The 13,393-nt window shown below is 35.2% G+C and overlaps 1 protein-coding gene across 1 annotated transcript; it reads right to left on the minus strand.

Moving 5' to 3' along the window:
* Positions 1 to 769: 769 nt before the first annotated feature.
* Positions 770 to 10,241, minus strand: SOCS6 (suppressor of cytokine signaling 6). Its single transcript, XM_069099565.1, has one exon. It carries the CDS (start codon positions 6,535 to 6,537, stop codon positions 4,930 to 4,932), a length of 1,608 nt encoding a protein of 535 aa, XP_068955666.1. The 5' UTR covers positions 6,538 to 10,241; the 3' UTR covers positions 770 to 4,929.
* Positions 10,242 to 13,393: the final 3,152 nt, after the last annotated feature.

The following is a 13,393-nucleotide window of genomic DNA, read 5'->3' on the forward strand; positions in this document are numbered from 1 at the left end:
TTTTACAGAGCTTTATGATTTTCTCCTCTTAAAAGTAACCCCTCCTCAAATTTTTATTGGACTTTGACCTTCTGCTTTTATTACATTCTACCTTGCTATCATTCTTATTTTAATGTCTTACACCCTTGGATTATAAAATTATTAAGGGCAGGACAATTGCTCGTCACCCTTGTCTGCCAGTATTTAACATTAATAGGTTCCATCTGAGAATGTCCTGTAATTCCTACTGTAACTCACTCAGGCTTAGCACCCCTTCTGTCTTTCCTCCATCCGTGAGGATTTTGTTATATAGATGTTTTAAAAATTTATCATCTGCTCATCCCTCTTGCTCTTTCCTCTATTTTCACTTCTGGTTCCAAACTCTTCTTGACCCTTATAAATATTCTGAAAGACTTCTGTAAACAATTACTTTTTCCCCCCTTTCAGTGAAGAAAATTCTCCTTTTCCTAAAACATTTCAACTGTAATTTTATTTTTTCTTTTCCAATAAGTGAAAAGTAGCAAAATGTTTTGGTTTAAAGTGTAGCAATGGAAGAAAGCAGCAAGAAATTGACTTACATTGAATTAGTTTTTCCTTTTTATCTAAGTTTCTACAAATAAGGAGATATATTTACTTTTTTTATACAAATGAGAAATAAAAACAGTTGATTACCCTTCATCTCGACTTTAAGTCTTCTGATTAGGACACATTCAGAAATAATTTGGGCACACAAATTAAGTTCAAAATTTGCTTCATTCAGATTATTATTAAATATAGAATACTAAGCAGATTGTTTTGTGAATGAAATTTTTATTTACACATTGTATCTAGAAGCAGATACATAAGTTCTTATACAATTATTTTCCAAAAATGTGCAAGAAATTACTCTAATTTTGTTTACAAACCAAAACACATATTAAAATCAATGGACTTTGGATAATTCTCATTCTGTGGTGTGCTCAATACAAATGGTACACACCTGGTTTGACATACAGAAAAGTGTAAACTACAGCAATCTGGATTGCAAGTATTAATTTCATGGCACTCCATCACCACTATAAAACTTCTTTAACCTAACATGTATACTGGATACAAAATTCTATGAGAATTTTTCACGTTCTGTGGGTGTAGAGTATGGAACACTTTTCGGATACAGCAACTACACAACATTTTCCATGTTATGATTCACTATTAATAAAAAGGATGTTTGTAAAAAACATTCTTTACAGGATTAAAAAAGTATGAAAAGAAACCAAATTCGCGATTACTGCCGTACCAATAATTTTAGTTTAGGATTTAAAAGTCATTCCGGGAACAGGGCATTGTTCCTTATTAGTGTATTCAACAATACTATCTATTGCTGGTAGTGTGATTCCATTTTCAAATTTATAATTCACACACTATGAAATGCAGTTAGGATTAAAATAAAAATTATTCTTCTGAATCAGTCATAAAGTAATATCTCTTATCATGAAAACTATGAAATATACAATATTTTAAAATTGGCATTTCTGAAAGCAGTGATCTTAAGAAAAATATTTAGACTTTTGTGGCACCAGCAAAATTCGAGACATTGCATATTCATTCCCTACTTAAGACTGTACTAATTTCCATCCTGTTGTAATAATACTGGCTCAGCAATTATAAAGTAATGTTTAATGTGTAATTTATGTTATTCATCACATTCCAATAATTTAGCCTTCTGGCACATTGTTTTCTTTAAGAGCAAGATGGCTGATCTAAATGGCTGGTTCAGAAATTCTAGATTTAAAAATTATTTTTCATTCTGTATTTATCTCCTAACCTAAGGGTTTGCCTTCCAAACTTTAATAAGAGTATTGCACCAAGTTGAATGAGAACTTTTCCTTTGTGTCTGCTTTTTTTTTTAATATCTTCAAGTACTTTCAATAGTATTCTGTTATTCTTCATTTACACAGTAGTGTACTAGAAGCATGAAAATAGATTTTGTCATTTAACGTGTTTCATATGAAGATTCATTTTCCTCTCTATTATTATTGGCAAAGATTGACACAACTTTCCTACTTACTTCCTTCTCATAAGCAAACATTTTGTCAGCATAGATTTGGGCTATGCCTATGTGAAACACAAGCTAGATATACTTCTCCAAATGTCAGTCAGTCATTTTGTTTTGTTGTTTTTGGCGGGGGGGACACAACCAGTCAAACTGCATCATGCAAACCCAATAACTGGGTGACTGATGACTTTGTCTTACACCACTTTCAACCAGCCTCCTTGAACTCCACGGATACAACCTAGTTACCTTGTATTACTTCACCCTACAATGACGGAATAGCTGCAATGCACTTCAATCTCCATTATGATTATGATTACACATTAATTTCTTGGCACATGTTTTTTTTTTTAATTTTGAGGACAGGTTACAGCAATTTCAAATTAGGTCAGCTTTAGGGATAAAACTACTTTAAAATATTATTTTATATTAAGGACACATGTGAAAGCACATCAACAAGTGGCGATATGATTTAGAAGACTATTACTATTTGTATTCCAAAAACACAAGAGGGTTATGAAAACATTTAGGTAAACCAAGGCAAAAAAAAACAAACACAAGCTTAATTCGGAATTCAATACAGATCTCAAACACAATAAATATATGAAATCATTTCAAAATGCAGGCTTCAGACAATGTTCAAAATTATTCCACGTGACCAAACTGAAATATAGGGTGGTCTAAAAGACACCGGGCATTTCTGCTGAGGGGGGGCCTGATAAACTGGCATTTCTGTGGTAGGAAAAGTAAATATGCTGAAGGCCTTGTCAATATTTTTCTAAGGAATTTCTTTGCATTATCTCTCTAGTAATGCCCATCATCAACAGAAATTTAGCACCAGTCCTTTTACATCAATCTAAATGTGATATTTAAAAATCAATCCCCTGAAAATAAAATCAATCCCCTGGGAAGAAAATAATATACCATAACAGTATTTTGCATGAGTTCAATAACATTTTATCATCCTTAATTGAAATCACTAATGGTAAACATTTGAATTATTAAAATCTATTCCATTTTATTAAGTGAAATACATTTTAAGGTAAAAAAAAAAATTAAAGAGGCTTCTTCCCAACAAGGTACAATTCCATAAAAATGAAATGCCATCCTTCCCTAGCTCCAAGTCAAAGTCATAATAGCATAGTTGTCTTTTCTGGGTAAAATCTTTGAAGTTCTTATCCTCCAAAAGCAAAGGAAAAATAAGTATGCAAGTTTACATAAATATATCTGACAAAGTCAGCAAGTTCTACAGTATGTGGGAATAGGAAGAGGGAAAAATGACAGCTTAATAACAAGGGAAAAGCCTTCGAATTTTCATCTGATAATGGATTGTTTCCTTTAAAGCTTTTTAACTGGAAAAAGAAATCAAGTTTCTTCTAAGCAATTCCAAAACAGTGCATTATAATGCCAAGTAATGATAAAACAACAGATATTACAAACTGAGGGAAGGAGGGGTGGGAGGGAAGGAATTCCTCATCATTAAGGAAAATGAAAATTATTTGATTTGCTATGAATTAGATATCAAAGTATGTAGGAAGGGATGAACTTCACAAAGTAAAACATAACTATTTAACACAATTAGGTTCTGGTGTTCTTCAAACAAAATGTATAATTTTACATCAGAGTAGTATAGGGTCCAAGAAAGAGAAATATTTCAGTGACTAACAAATGCTGAATTCTTTTGGGCCCAGATTGCTGAATCTACAAAACACTTTCCAAATGGCAGTAGAAATGGGAGGCATTAGGACCTCAGTACTCCTGATATGGGCTTGCTAATTTTAAAATACATATACTCCACAATTCCCACAGTTTATCATCTAATGAAATTTTGTGTAAACCAAGCACCTTTCCATAATCATATATGAAAGAAAGTCACCCTAATTTCAAATACAAAACAGTACATTTTAAATTTTTTTTTATCAGTTTTAGAGTTGAAATGTAATCAAATTAATGAGAAAAATTTGTACAATTAAGTTCTAACCAAGAAAATGTTAAACAAATTAAATCACACATAAAACATTTTTGCCTAAGGGCAATGTAGGTAACATAAAAATCTATGTTGGCAAAGAATATCCTATGTGGTCTATTATTGTGCGGTATTTTTTCAATTAACAGATCTACTTTCATGGTGAAATATATGTTATGCCAATTTGTGCCCATATTTAAGTTAAAGAAGAGGTTTTGCATCCTATACTAGTGAGTAACATTTTTCAAGATTTTTAAAAGGAATGCCATTTTTGGGCAGCTAAACAAACCATAAGATGAAAATGGAAGCAATGAAAGTATTTAACTTCTCGGAATCAAAAAAGAAATGAAAAACTCAGAAAATTAACAAAATAAAAATGACTGTTTCAAAAGATATGCTGCATTGTCTATGTTCCATTCATTTAAAGTTACATAATTTCTTGTATTACTAATTAAAAGTACTTTCTCAAAGTATAAGATGTGATACTGATACCAATTTTAATTTTTTTTATACTAGCTTCTTGAAGATTATCTTTTGAAAATGGGTCTTTCTGAAGAGATGAGTAACAAGTTCCATTCAATTTTACTTATGGTTGAATACACATGAAATGTGCTTTTAATGCAAAAAAATCACAGTGGGTAGCAGCAAAGATTTGGGGGGGGAAACTAATATAATCTGATAATTCACATTGTGATTATTCTGCACATTGATGAAAGATTTCACACTTCTAAAAACCTCAAGATTTTTCCTTTAAAAAGCAAAAAAATAAACTTAAGACACCTTGCCAACACCTCCCCGTCCCCAAAGAAAACAATGTATTACTCTTGTTTACACATAAAACTGAAATAGTTAATGGCAGCAAAAGATTCTGATAGCAATGAAAGTTTGTAAACTGTATTTCAATCTCTTTTTCTTGTTCCCAAAGTGCAAGATGCAAGATTCCCATAAGCTTTCAGTAGTGCTTTTCTTGTAAATAATCCTTCATTTTGTTTGGCAAAGGCAGTTTTTGAATCAAGTCTATTCTGGTGTATTGACGTATGACAAAACGACACAGGTACTGCAATGAACGTACCTGCATGAACCGTGACACAGGATTGGTCAGTCTGACAGGGTAGGTTGCAGACCCAGGCAACCGAGATCGTGAATAGCAAAAAGCTCCATTTTCAGAGTCCCTGATTGAATGTTCAATTAGATCAACTATAGAAGTATGACCTTCTACATCCGGTTGTTCATAAAAGCTAAACCTACCATTTGAATGTTCAATTCTAGTATGAAGTGTTTTGCCATGGGAGCGAAAGCTCAAGCTTAAAAGGTAACGGTCATCAGAACTATCACGAACGAGGAAAGAGCCGTCGGGCACATTTGCCAGCTTTCCCTCTGCCTCCCAGCGTGTAATTGGTCCCCAGTACCATCCCTGTTTTGCAAGTTTTTTCAGTTCTTCTGTGAGACTTGTCACAACCATAGGGCCACTACTTTGTACAGAGTCATAAACTCTTCCAACTCCAGGAGCACTGTTGGGATCAAAATTCAAATGACAACGCATACTTTCAGACACATGTGTATCTGTGCCATTCAGGCCACTAAAGTTCCTTTGGATTTGATTATTCTGCATCGGAGGTAGCAGCGGTGAAAGAGGAGGGACATCACTGTGATTAACTCTTGGGCTTTGCAACATCACTCCCGTGGTGCCAATCAACAAGCCGTTAACTGCCCGATCCACAAAGATATCTGGGGCAACTTCTATGTCCTGGTCTACCTGGCTCTCATCCTCATGGAATGAGGTCCTTCCCACCTGAGAAGGAACAGCTGAAACTTCCATGGGAGAGGAACTGTCCAGGCAATAAGCACGTGACCCTTCCAAAGGGTACATTCCCTCATCTAAAGGCACAGTATACTGAATGTAGTCCTGAGGCATAAGTCCAATGACTACAGGCACATGATCATCGATGTGAAGATGCAGGTCTCCATTCTGAGATTCTGTACTTTTTAATGCACTGCTTTGTTCTTGGAACACACTATCAGACTGCAAATCATGAAAATCCTTTCGAACACCATTCAGTGCTGGGCTGGGATTGGAGGAGTGAACCAAAGCCTTGACTCTCACTTCCATTTTGATGCAGGTCTCCTCTGAATTTGTTGGACGAAGAGGCCACGGAGTAGGACTGTAATGATGGCTCCGAAGGGAAGTTGACCTTAACGGCCTTTGAGCTCGTACATCTTTAAAGACTATTGGAGCTGATGAAGAGGAGAAGGTGTCCTCATCTGCAGAGCTCACAGATGGTGGGCTGCCCTTGCCTTTCTGCTTTTGTTTTGCTGAAAGTCGCCTTTTCAATGTACCCATTAAACTTTCACTTTTAGATCGGTTTTTTCCACTTTTCTCATCTTCACTGTTGATTTCACAGCTGGACAAATCTTTACCATAGCAGCTACTAAACAAGGAATCATCTTTTCCAAAGTCAGTGGTTAGTGATGGTGGTTGTACTACCACAAAATCATTCTCTTCCTTACTTTTATTCAAGTTAAAAGACTTCCGAAAGGTCTTAAGACTAATTTTCTTCATTATGACTGATTACCAAATCCAGCTGATCAATTATTTTCTGATATGCTCTTCCCGGAATATGTAGCAACACTCTATCACTATGCTTTCTTGGTTTCATTTAACTTTCAGAGCCATTTCCTATGAAAAAATTTAAAAAGAAAAGTAAAGTTAATTTCACAGAAGTTAACTTTACCCCCAATTTTTCTAACCCTCATTTACTCATTTTTTAATGGTATATCAACATGCCTTTGTTTGTAGCACAGTATTTCACACAGCAAATCGTATTCCACTTCCTATTTCAGAGTTGTTGTGAGGATTAAATGACAATACCTTTAAAATGCTTTGTAAACCTTAAAGCAAGATACAAACAGGGCTATCCTTTTTTATTATTATGCAATTTGTTTTGTATATGAATTGCCTTTCTCCCTTTCCTAATTACATCCCTTTACCCATTCACCCCTTTAACACTTTCCTCTTCCTTGGTTCACTCACTGGTTGAGAGATAAAATCTTCCTTTTTCTTTAAACAACAAAATCTCTTTTCTTTCTTTAAAAAGTAACTAAATCTCTTTCTTCTTTTTTTTTTTAAGATGCACAGGCCAAATCTGTCATCCTTTCTTTCAGAAAGTAGTATGGTACTATGGAGAAAAGGCCTAGGTCAGAGGATGTGGGTTAAAATTCTGCTTCTGATAATCACTACCTGGGTGGCTTTTAGCAATCCCAACCTCCCTGAATCTCAGTTCCCTCAAACTAGATGAGAGAGCCAGCCTTTGAGGTCCCTTCTAAAGCTATATTTACCGTTACCATGCAGTCATTAACAGGATTATACTTAGAATCTGAAACAAGGAAGATCAGGATTTTACTTTTTTTTTACTAATTTATTTTCAACTTAAATACACAATAAGAAAAAGAAACATTATAAACAAATACAAAATAAGAAAAAAAAAAGACTGCCATGTGCACTGCAGATCCTAAGAGGATTCAAAATATATAGCAATAAAATTCCATTTCAAGAAAGCCTACGTATAATAAGTACTACACATTGTATTCAGAGCTGTGCATCTTTTCTTTGCTTCCTTTTAAGTTTTCTTTTGTTCTCTGATGTGCACTTTTTATTTTGTTCTCCCCCCCCCTTCCTTTGCCCTTCCTCCAAATGACTATAATTATATATGTATATGTCTTTGTATGTGTACATGTACACACACAAACCCATACAAATACATACACTTAGATATCTATAATCATACTCATATATAGATAATATACATTCATGTGCATCGGTGTAAGGCCATACTACACTTGTTTGCTATGTCTTTCTCGGGGGGTGGATAACATCTTCATTCACATGTCCAAATCAAACTCATCATTTCCTACATCACAGCAGTATTCCAACCTTATACTATCTAGTTATTTTAGATAGTCCAAAACAATATTGATTAATATGGCTAACATATAGTATAGTTTCCCTATTTTCCTCCTTTGATTAAATCTATTTTAGCTTTAACATACTTTTGAAGATTTTTACTTCCTCCTTTTCTTTTCGCTTCTTCCCATGGTATATTCTGAAACAAAAATATATCCTAGCTAAACACAAATAATTTTGAAATGACACTTTGAAAAATCATCTCACATGCAAGATTTTCTCCCTACCAGTCACCTTAATTGACCACTGCTGTGCTTTCTTTACTAAGGTAAATCTGTGCATATATATTTATACTAATGTTTTACTCCATCTATGGGAATATTATATTCTCAATAATTGTGCTTTACAAATATCAAACAGCAACACTATGACAATATAGGTAGTTCAGTTAACTGGTAAGAATCCATTCAACTAAAAAACATTTATTGTAAAGTTCTGGTGTGTGACACAAAACAATTTGGGGAGAGGGAGGCAACTAATGACTAGAGAAAACATGAAGATCTCTTGCAGGAAGCAGAATGTGGCACCTGAGCTGAGCCTGAGGGGAGTGGAAGCTTGACCAGGAACCTCCTCATCCCTCAGAATGGCTTCTACCTTAGCACTTTTCTTTTCTTTTTTTTTATTTAAGCAATCGGGGTTAAGTAACTTGCTCAAGGTTACACGGCCAGGTGTTTCTGGGTGGGTGCTGAGTGTCTGAGCCCGGATTCGATCCCAGGTCATCCCAACACTGGAGCCGGTGCTCTTACTCGCTGTGCCACCTGGCCGCCCCTTTAACACTTTTCTGAATGGAGAGTGCTTCCTGAAACCTCCTCTAAGTAGGAGGTCCAGGCCAGCTACCTCATCCTTTCTCACCCTGCTGCATTCCTTTGGACTTCTTCATCTCTCCCTTGCCATCCCCTTTCAGTTTCCTTTGGGTGTGTAGTCTCCCCATTAGCCCCTTGAACACAGGGTCTCTCTGTATTTCCAGGGCTGAACACAGAGTATGTATGTAATGAATTCTTACTGACTAAGCAAAGGACTGAGAGAGGCAAGAGACAGAATTTATACAGAAGGAAACAGCCAGTGTATCAGTTTGGCGCCTGATTGTGAAGGGCTTTAAGTGCCAGTATTAATTGTGTATAAGAAGCAAATGGGAAGCGCTGAAACTCCTTGAACAGAGAAGTAACATGGTGCTTTAGAAGTGTCAGTTTGGAGCTGTGTGGAGAGTAGGTAGGTGAGAGGATGACACTGGAGTTAAGCAAATCAATTAAGAAATTATTAAAATAGTTCAAGCAAGAAGCGAAAGGAGATATAGGAAAGTCAAAAGAAGGCCCAGATTGAAGAAAAGAGAAAAAAATAAATATACCTAAGATGGTCAGGTAAAAAGACACACACACACACACATACACGGCAATAGTGTTGGAATTAGCAAACCTAAGTTTGAATCCTGGCTTTGCTACTGAGGTCTGAGGATAAGCCCCTCTCTCATATTGTTGTAAAATAAAAGGTTTGGCTAAGGGGGCTTTTAATGTCCTTTTTCAGATCTGAATCCTATAGTTTTAAAATTTAAGTACAGTTATTCATTCCACATCGTGACATCAATATATCACAGGTCCACATAAGAAATTAAATGGTAATTTTGCAGGAGTCTTACAGAAGCCACACACGCCTTGCAAAGTCCAGAAGATGACAAAGAAAAAGTTTAGAAACTCAGAAATGCATAAAATATGTAGGGCATTGTATAATATCAACCCAAATTTTAAAATAAGGTACTATAAACACCCCACAAAAGAAAAAGAAAAAAATTCAGACTTCTCTGGTACAAAGGGCGAGTCAAAAATTTTACAAATATTTTCCAGACTGCATGGTGCCCCATGATGTGGAAGAGATAAAATGGTATGGGTTTAGAGATTAAGAGGGCAGGTAAATGAAACTAGCAAAGGGATTACTTTACAGAGCTAAGTCATGAAGTAGGTATAGGATGCTGAACTTGGACTCAGCTAGAGAGATCTGAATCAAAATCCTGCCTCAGACATTTACTAAACTATCTAAGTTCACTTTAACTTTTCTCAAACTCAGTTTTCTTACCTATTATATGATGAGGATAATAATGGAACCTGTTTCACTGGTTAATTGTGAGGTTTAAATGAAATAAAATATATAAAACATTTCACAAACTTTAAAGTGCTACACAAATGCTACTATTAATAGACAAAATATTAAGATTTACTTGAAAAAATAAAAGAGGTTCCTAACCTGTAGTCTGTAACCTGATGGTGGGGAGAATTAAAACTTTATTTCAAAATAATTGGTTTCCTTTAAAATTCTATAGATTTTGCTTTAGGCATCTAAAAATATTATTTTGAGAAAGAGTTCACTGCCTTTAACATAGTGCCAAAGATGTCAATGAAACAAAAATACTTCTAGATTCTGACCTAGAATTTCAAGGGAAATACTGCCAAGAATTATTGGGAAAAATGAAGTAATCTGGCAGAAACTAATTCAGACCAACAACTAATAACACCCACAATAAATTCAAAATGGATGTGTGACTTAAATATTGAAGATTGTAACATAAAAAAATAGAAGAGAAACACATCAAATGCTTTCCTAAGCTGCAGAGCTAAGGTGTGAATTATTTTTAAAATTTATTTATTTACTTTTAGTAAAAAAAACATTTAGTTCCACAATCCCTTGAGTTTCAAATTTTCTCCCCCTCCCTCTTCTTCCCCCTCCCCTCCATGGTGGCATGCAATCCAATATAGGTTCTACAAATACTTTCATATTAAACATCGGTCAAGTTGTAAAGAAGGATTATAACCATTGGAATAAACAACGAGAAAGAAGGGACAAAACAAAACAAAACACAGAAGTGAGGCAGCAAGTAGTTTGCTTCTGTCTGCATTCAGGCTCGGCAGCTCCTTCTCTGGATGCGGATACCCCTCTCCATCATGAGTCTTCTGGAGTTGTCTTCTAACCTTGCATTGCTGAGAGGAGCCCATTGTATCAATGTTAGTCATCACACATAGGATGTGTCTGTAACTGTACAAAGCTCTCCTGCTTCTGCTCTCCTCACTCAGCATCTGTTTATAGAAGTCTCTCCAGGTTATTATGAAGTCCGTCTGCTCCTCATTTCTTATAGCACAATAATATTCCATTACATTCGTATGCCACAACTCGTTCAGCCACTCCCTGATTGATGGGCATCCCCTTGACTTCCAATTCTTTGCCACCACAAAAAGAGCTGCTATAAATATTTTTGCATATACAGATCCTTTTCCTACTTCTATGGTCTCTTTGGGACACAGCCCTAGAAATGGTATTGCTGGGTCAAAGGGAAAGGTATGAATTCTTAACTAAAGGAAACAACTGCAAGAGATAAAAGAAGTATTTTTTTTTTTACCACAAAATTGGTAAAAATAAAATTAATGCAACTAGGAGAGGGAAAGCAACTGAAGTGGGGATATATCTGATAAGGGTCTGATACATAGACAACTAAGAGAAAAATGCAGCATCAAAAGCCATTCCCTTACAGATAAATGATAAAAGGATGTCACCAAATAGTTCTCAAAAGAAGAACTGGTAAAGTCAAAGGTAGAGGGACTATGGAAAGATTGGCACACCAAGGTACTACAAGATGGAATTATGGGAGAAAATGAATAAAATGTCAATATCCTCTGATTTAGAGATTCCACACTTATGCATGTGCTTCAAGGAGATCAATGACAAAAAGGCCTTACATACATCGAAATATTTATAGCAGTACTTTCTGTAGTAGCAAAGAACAAAGTTGATATCCACTGATTTGAAAAAGGCTAAGTTGTGAAAAATAAATAATAATGTAATGAAATAGGGCATAGCTGTAGTGTGTGAGATAAATCGGCATAAATCTTTGCCTAATTCTCAAAAAGCAATCCAAAATACATTCCAAACTTCTCTGTAAAGGAAAGATTCTGCCAATAAGAGTTCCTATTGTAAGTATCATAGACATATTCTTTAGTTCCAACTTAAGGTACAAAGGCTTTGAGCATGGGTCCTGTGATGTTGCCGAGACCCCAAAATTCAGAAGGGTTAGCTAACTGGATGAATTTTATTTAGGAAGGAGGGATGAGGTGGGGGTGGGTGGGTAGCAACTTATTAAATGTTTTACTAAGGCATAGGAGAGCTTTGTGGTCTGCCTCAGTAGAAGGAAAATTCATACAAATGAATTAAAATGATTTAATATATGTAAAGTACTCTACAAACCTTAAAGCACTATGTAAATGCTAGTTATTATTTTATTATTCTATGTCCTTTAAGTATAAAGGAAAAACAATTAAATTTTTTAAAATTATAGATCTGGTGTCTTTGTCAATAGTAAGAAGTCAAAGAAAATGAGAAAAGACTGAGTCACATCATCAATTCCATCCTGAAATCAATTTGACTTTGTGTTTCTGCTCATCAAAGATACTATTACTTTCTAAGATGAGGCAACCTAGGTTAAAATGGTGTGTGAAGAATAGCAAGGGAGACCGTTTCAGTGGACTAGAGGGTATGTGGATGAAAGGAAGGTGTAAGACTGGAAAGGTAGGAAGGAGTTAGGTTATAAAGGGCTTGAAGAGCCAAAAGGAAGATACGCCATCTGGTCCTAGAAATAATAGGAAGCCACTGGAATTACTGAATAAGGAGTGTTGCTGACATGGTCAGACCCATGTTTTAAGAAAACCAGTCTGACAGTTAAGTAGAGGATGAACTGGAGTGGAGAGAGATTTGAGGATTTTTTTTTTTTTGCAATTTAAAGGAAAGGCATGTAGCACTGATAACGGAATTCCTCCCTTTATATTGTAGACTATTATCTTTTATTTTTTAAAAAAGTTTTACCTAGTTCAACACATACTGAGTGCTCAAGTGTGCTTAAGAAAAAACATTATTGGTCAGAAGTATTTTATTACTTCCATAATTACCATTACAAACAAAACATACCCAATTTTCAAAGGAAAAATAAAACTAAATAGAACTATGGACATGGAATGGAATGGAATAACCCTGAAATTTTACTAGTATATGGAGTTCTTCATGAAAAAAAAATGGCTCTACCAATGGAGGCACCTGCACTAAATTTAATCTTAGAAGGCAGTCCAAAGCACAGATGTCAAATTCAAAGCCCCCCAAACTCTCTAGTGCTGACCAAAACGGATTAAAATTAATTGGGAAGTGCTTAACAAAATAAATAAACATAAAATAAAACACTGATAATGGTAATCTATGGCTTCCTAAGTCAATATGAGACCCACAGTAATCTACTTCCATTTGAGACTGACAGCACTATCCTAGAGTAAGTCACTTCCCCCAGGTTATATAACACAAGTGTGTGTCAGAGGCAGGATATCAACCCTGTTTTCCAGACTGCAAGGCAAGTTTGGTGGTTGTTACTGCTGGAGACATGACTCAAAATAATAACAAAAAGTGCAAGACATTGCAGGATTAAACTCATGCA

Source organism: Petaurus breviceps, unplaced genomic scaffold, assembly GCF_028583685.1.
Source record: "Petaurus breviceps papuanus isolate PSGF00001 unplaced genomic scaffold, PetGlider_PUasm1.0 38, whole genome shotgun sequence".
NCBI classification, from domain to species: domain Eukaryota; kingdom Metazoa; phylum Chordata; class Mammalia; order Diprotodontia; family Petauridae; genus Petaurus; species Petaurus breviceps.

Bases quoted from the DNA above. Each gene is read 5' to 3' on its own strand.
- SOCS6 (XM_069099565.1), bottom strand. From the start codon at position 6,537: ATGAAGAAAATTAGTCTTAAGACCTTTCGGAAGTCTTTTAACTTGAAT.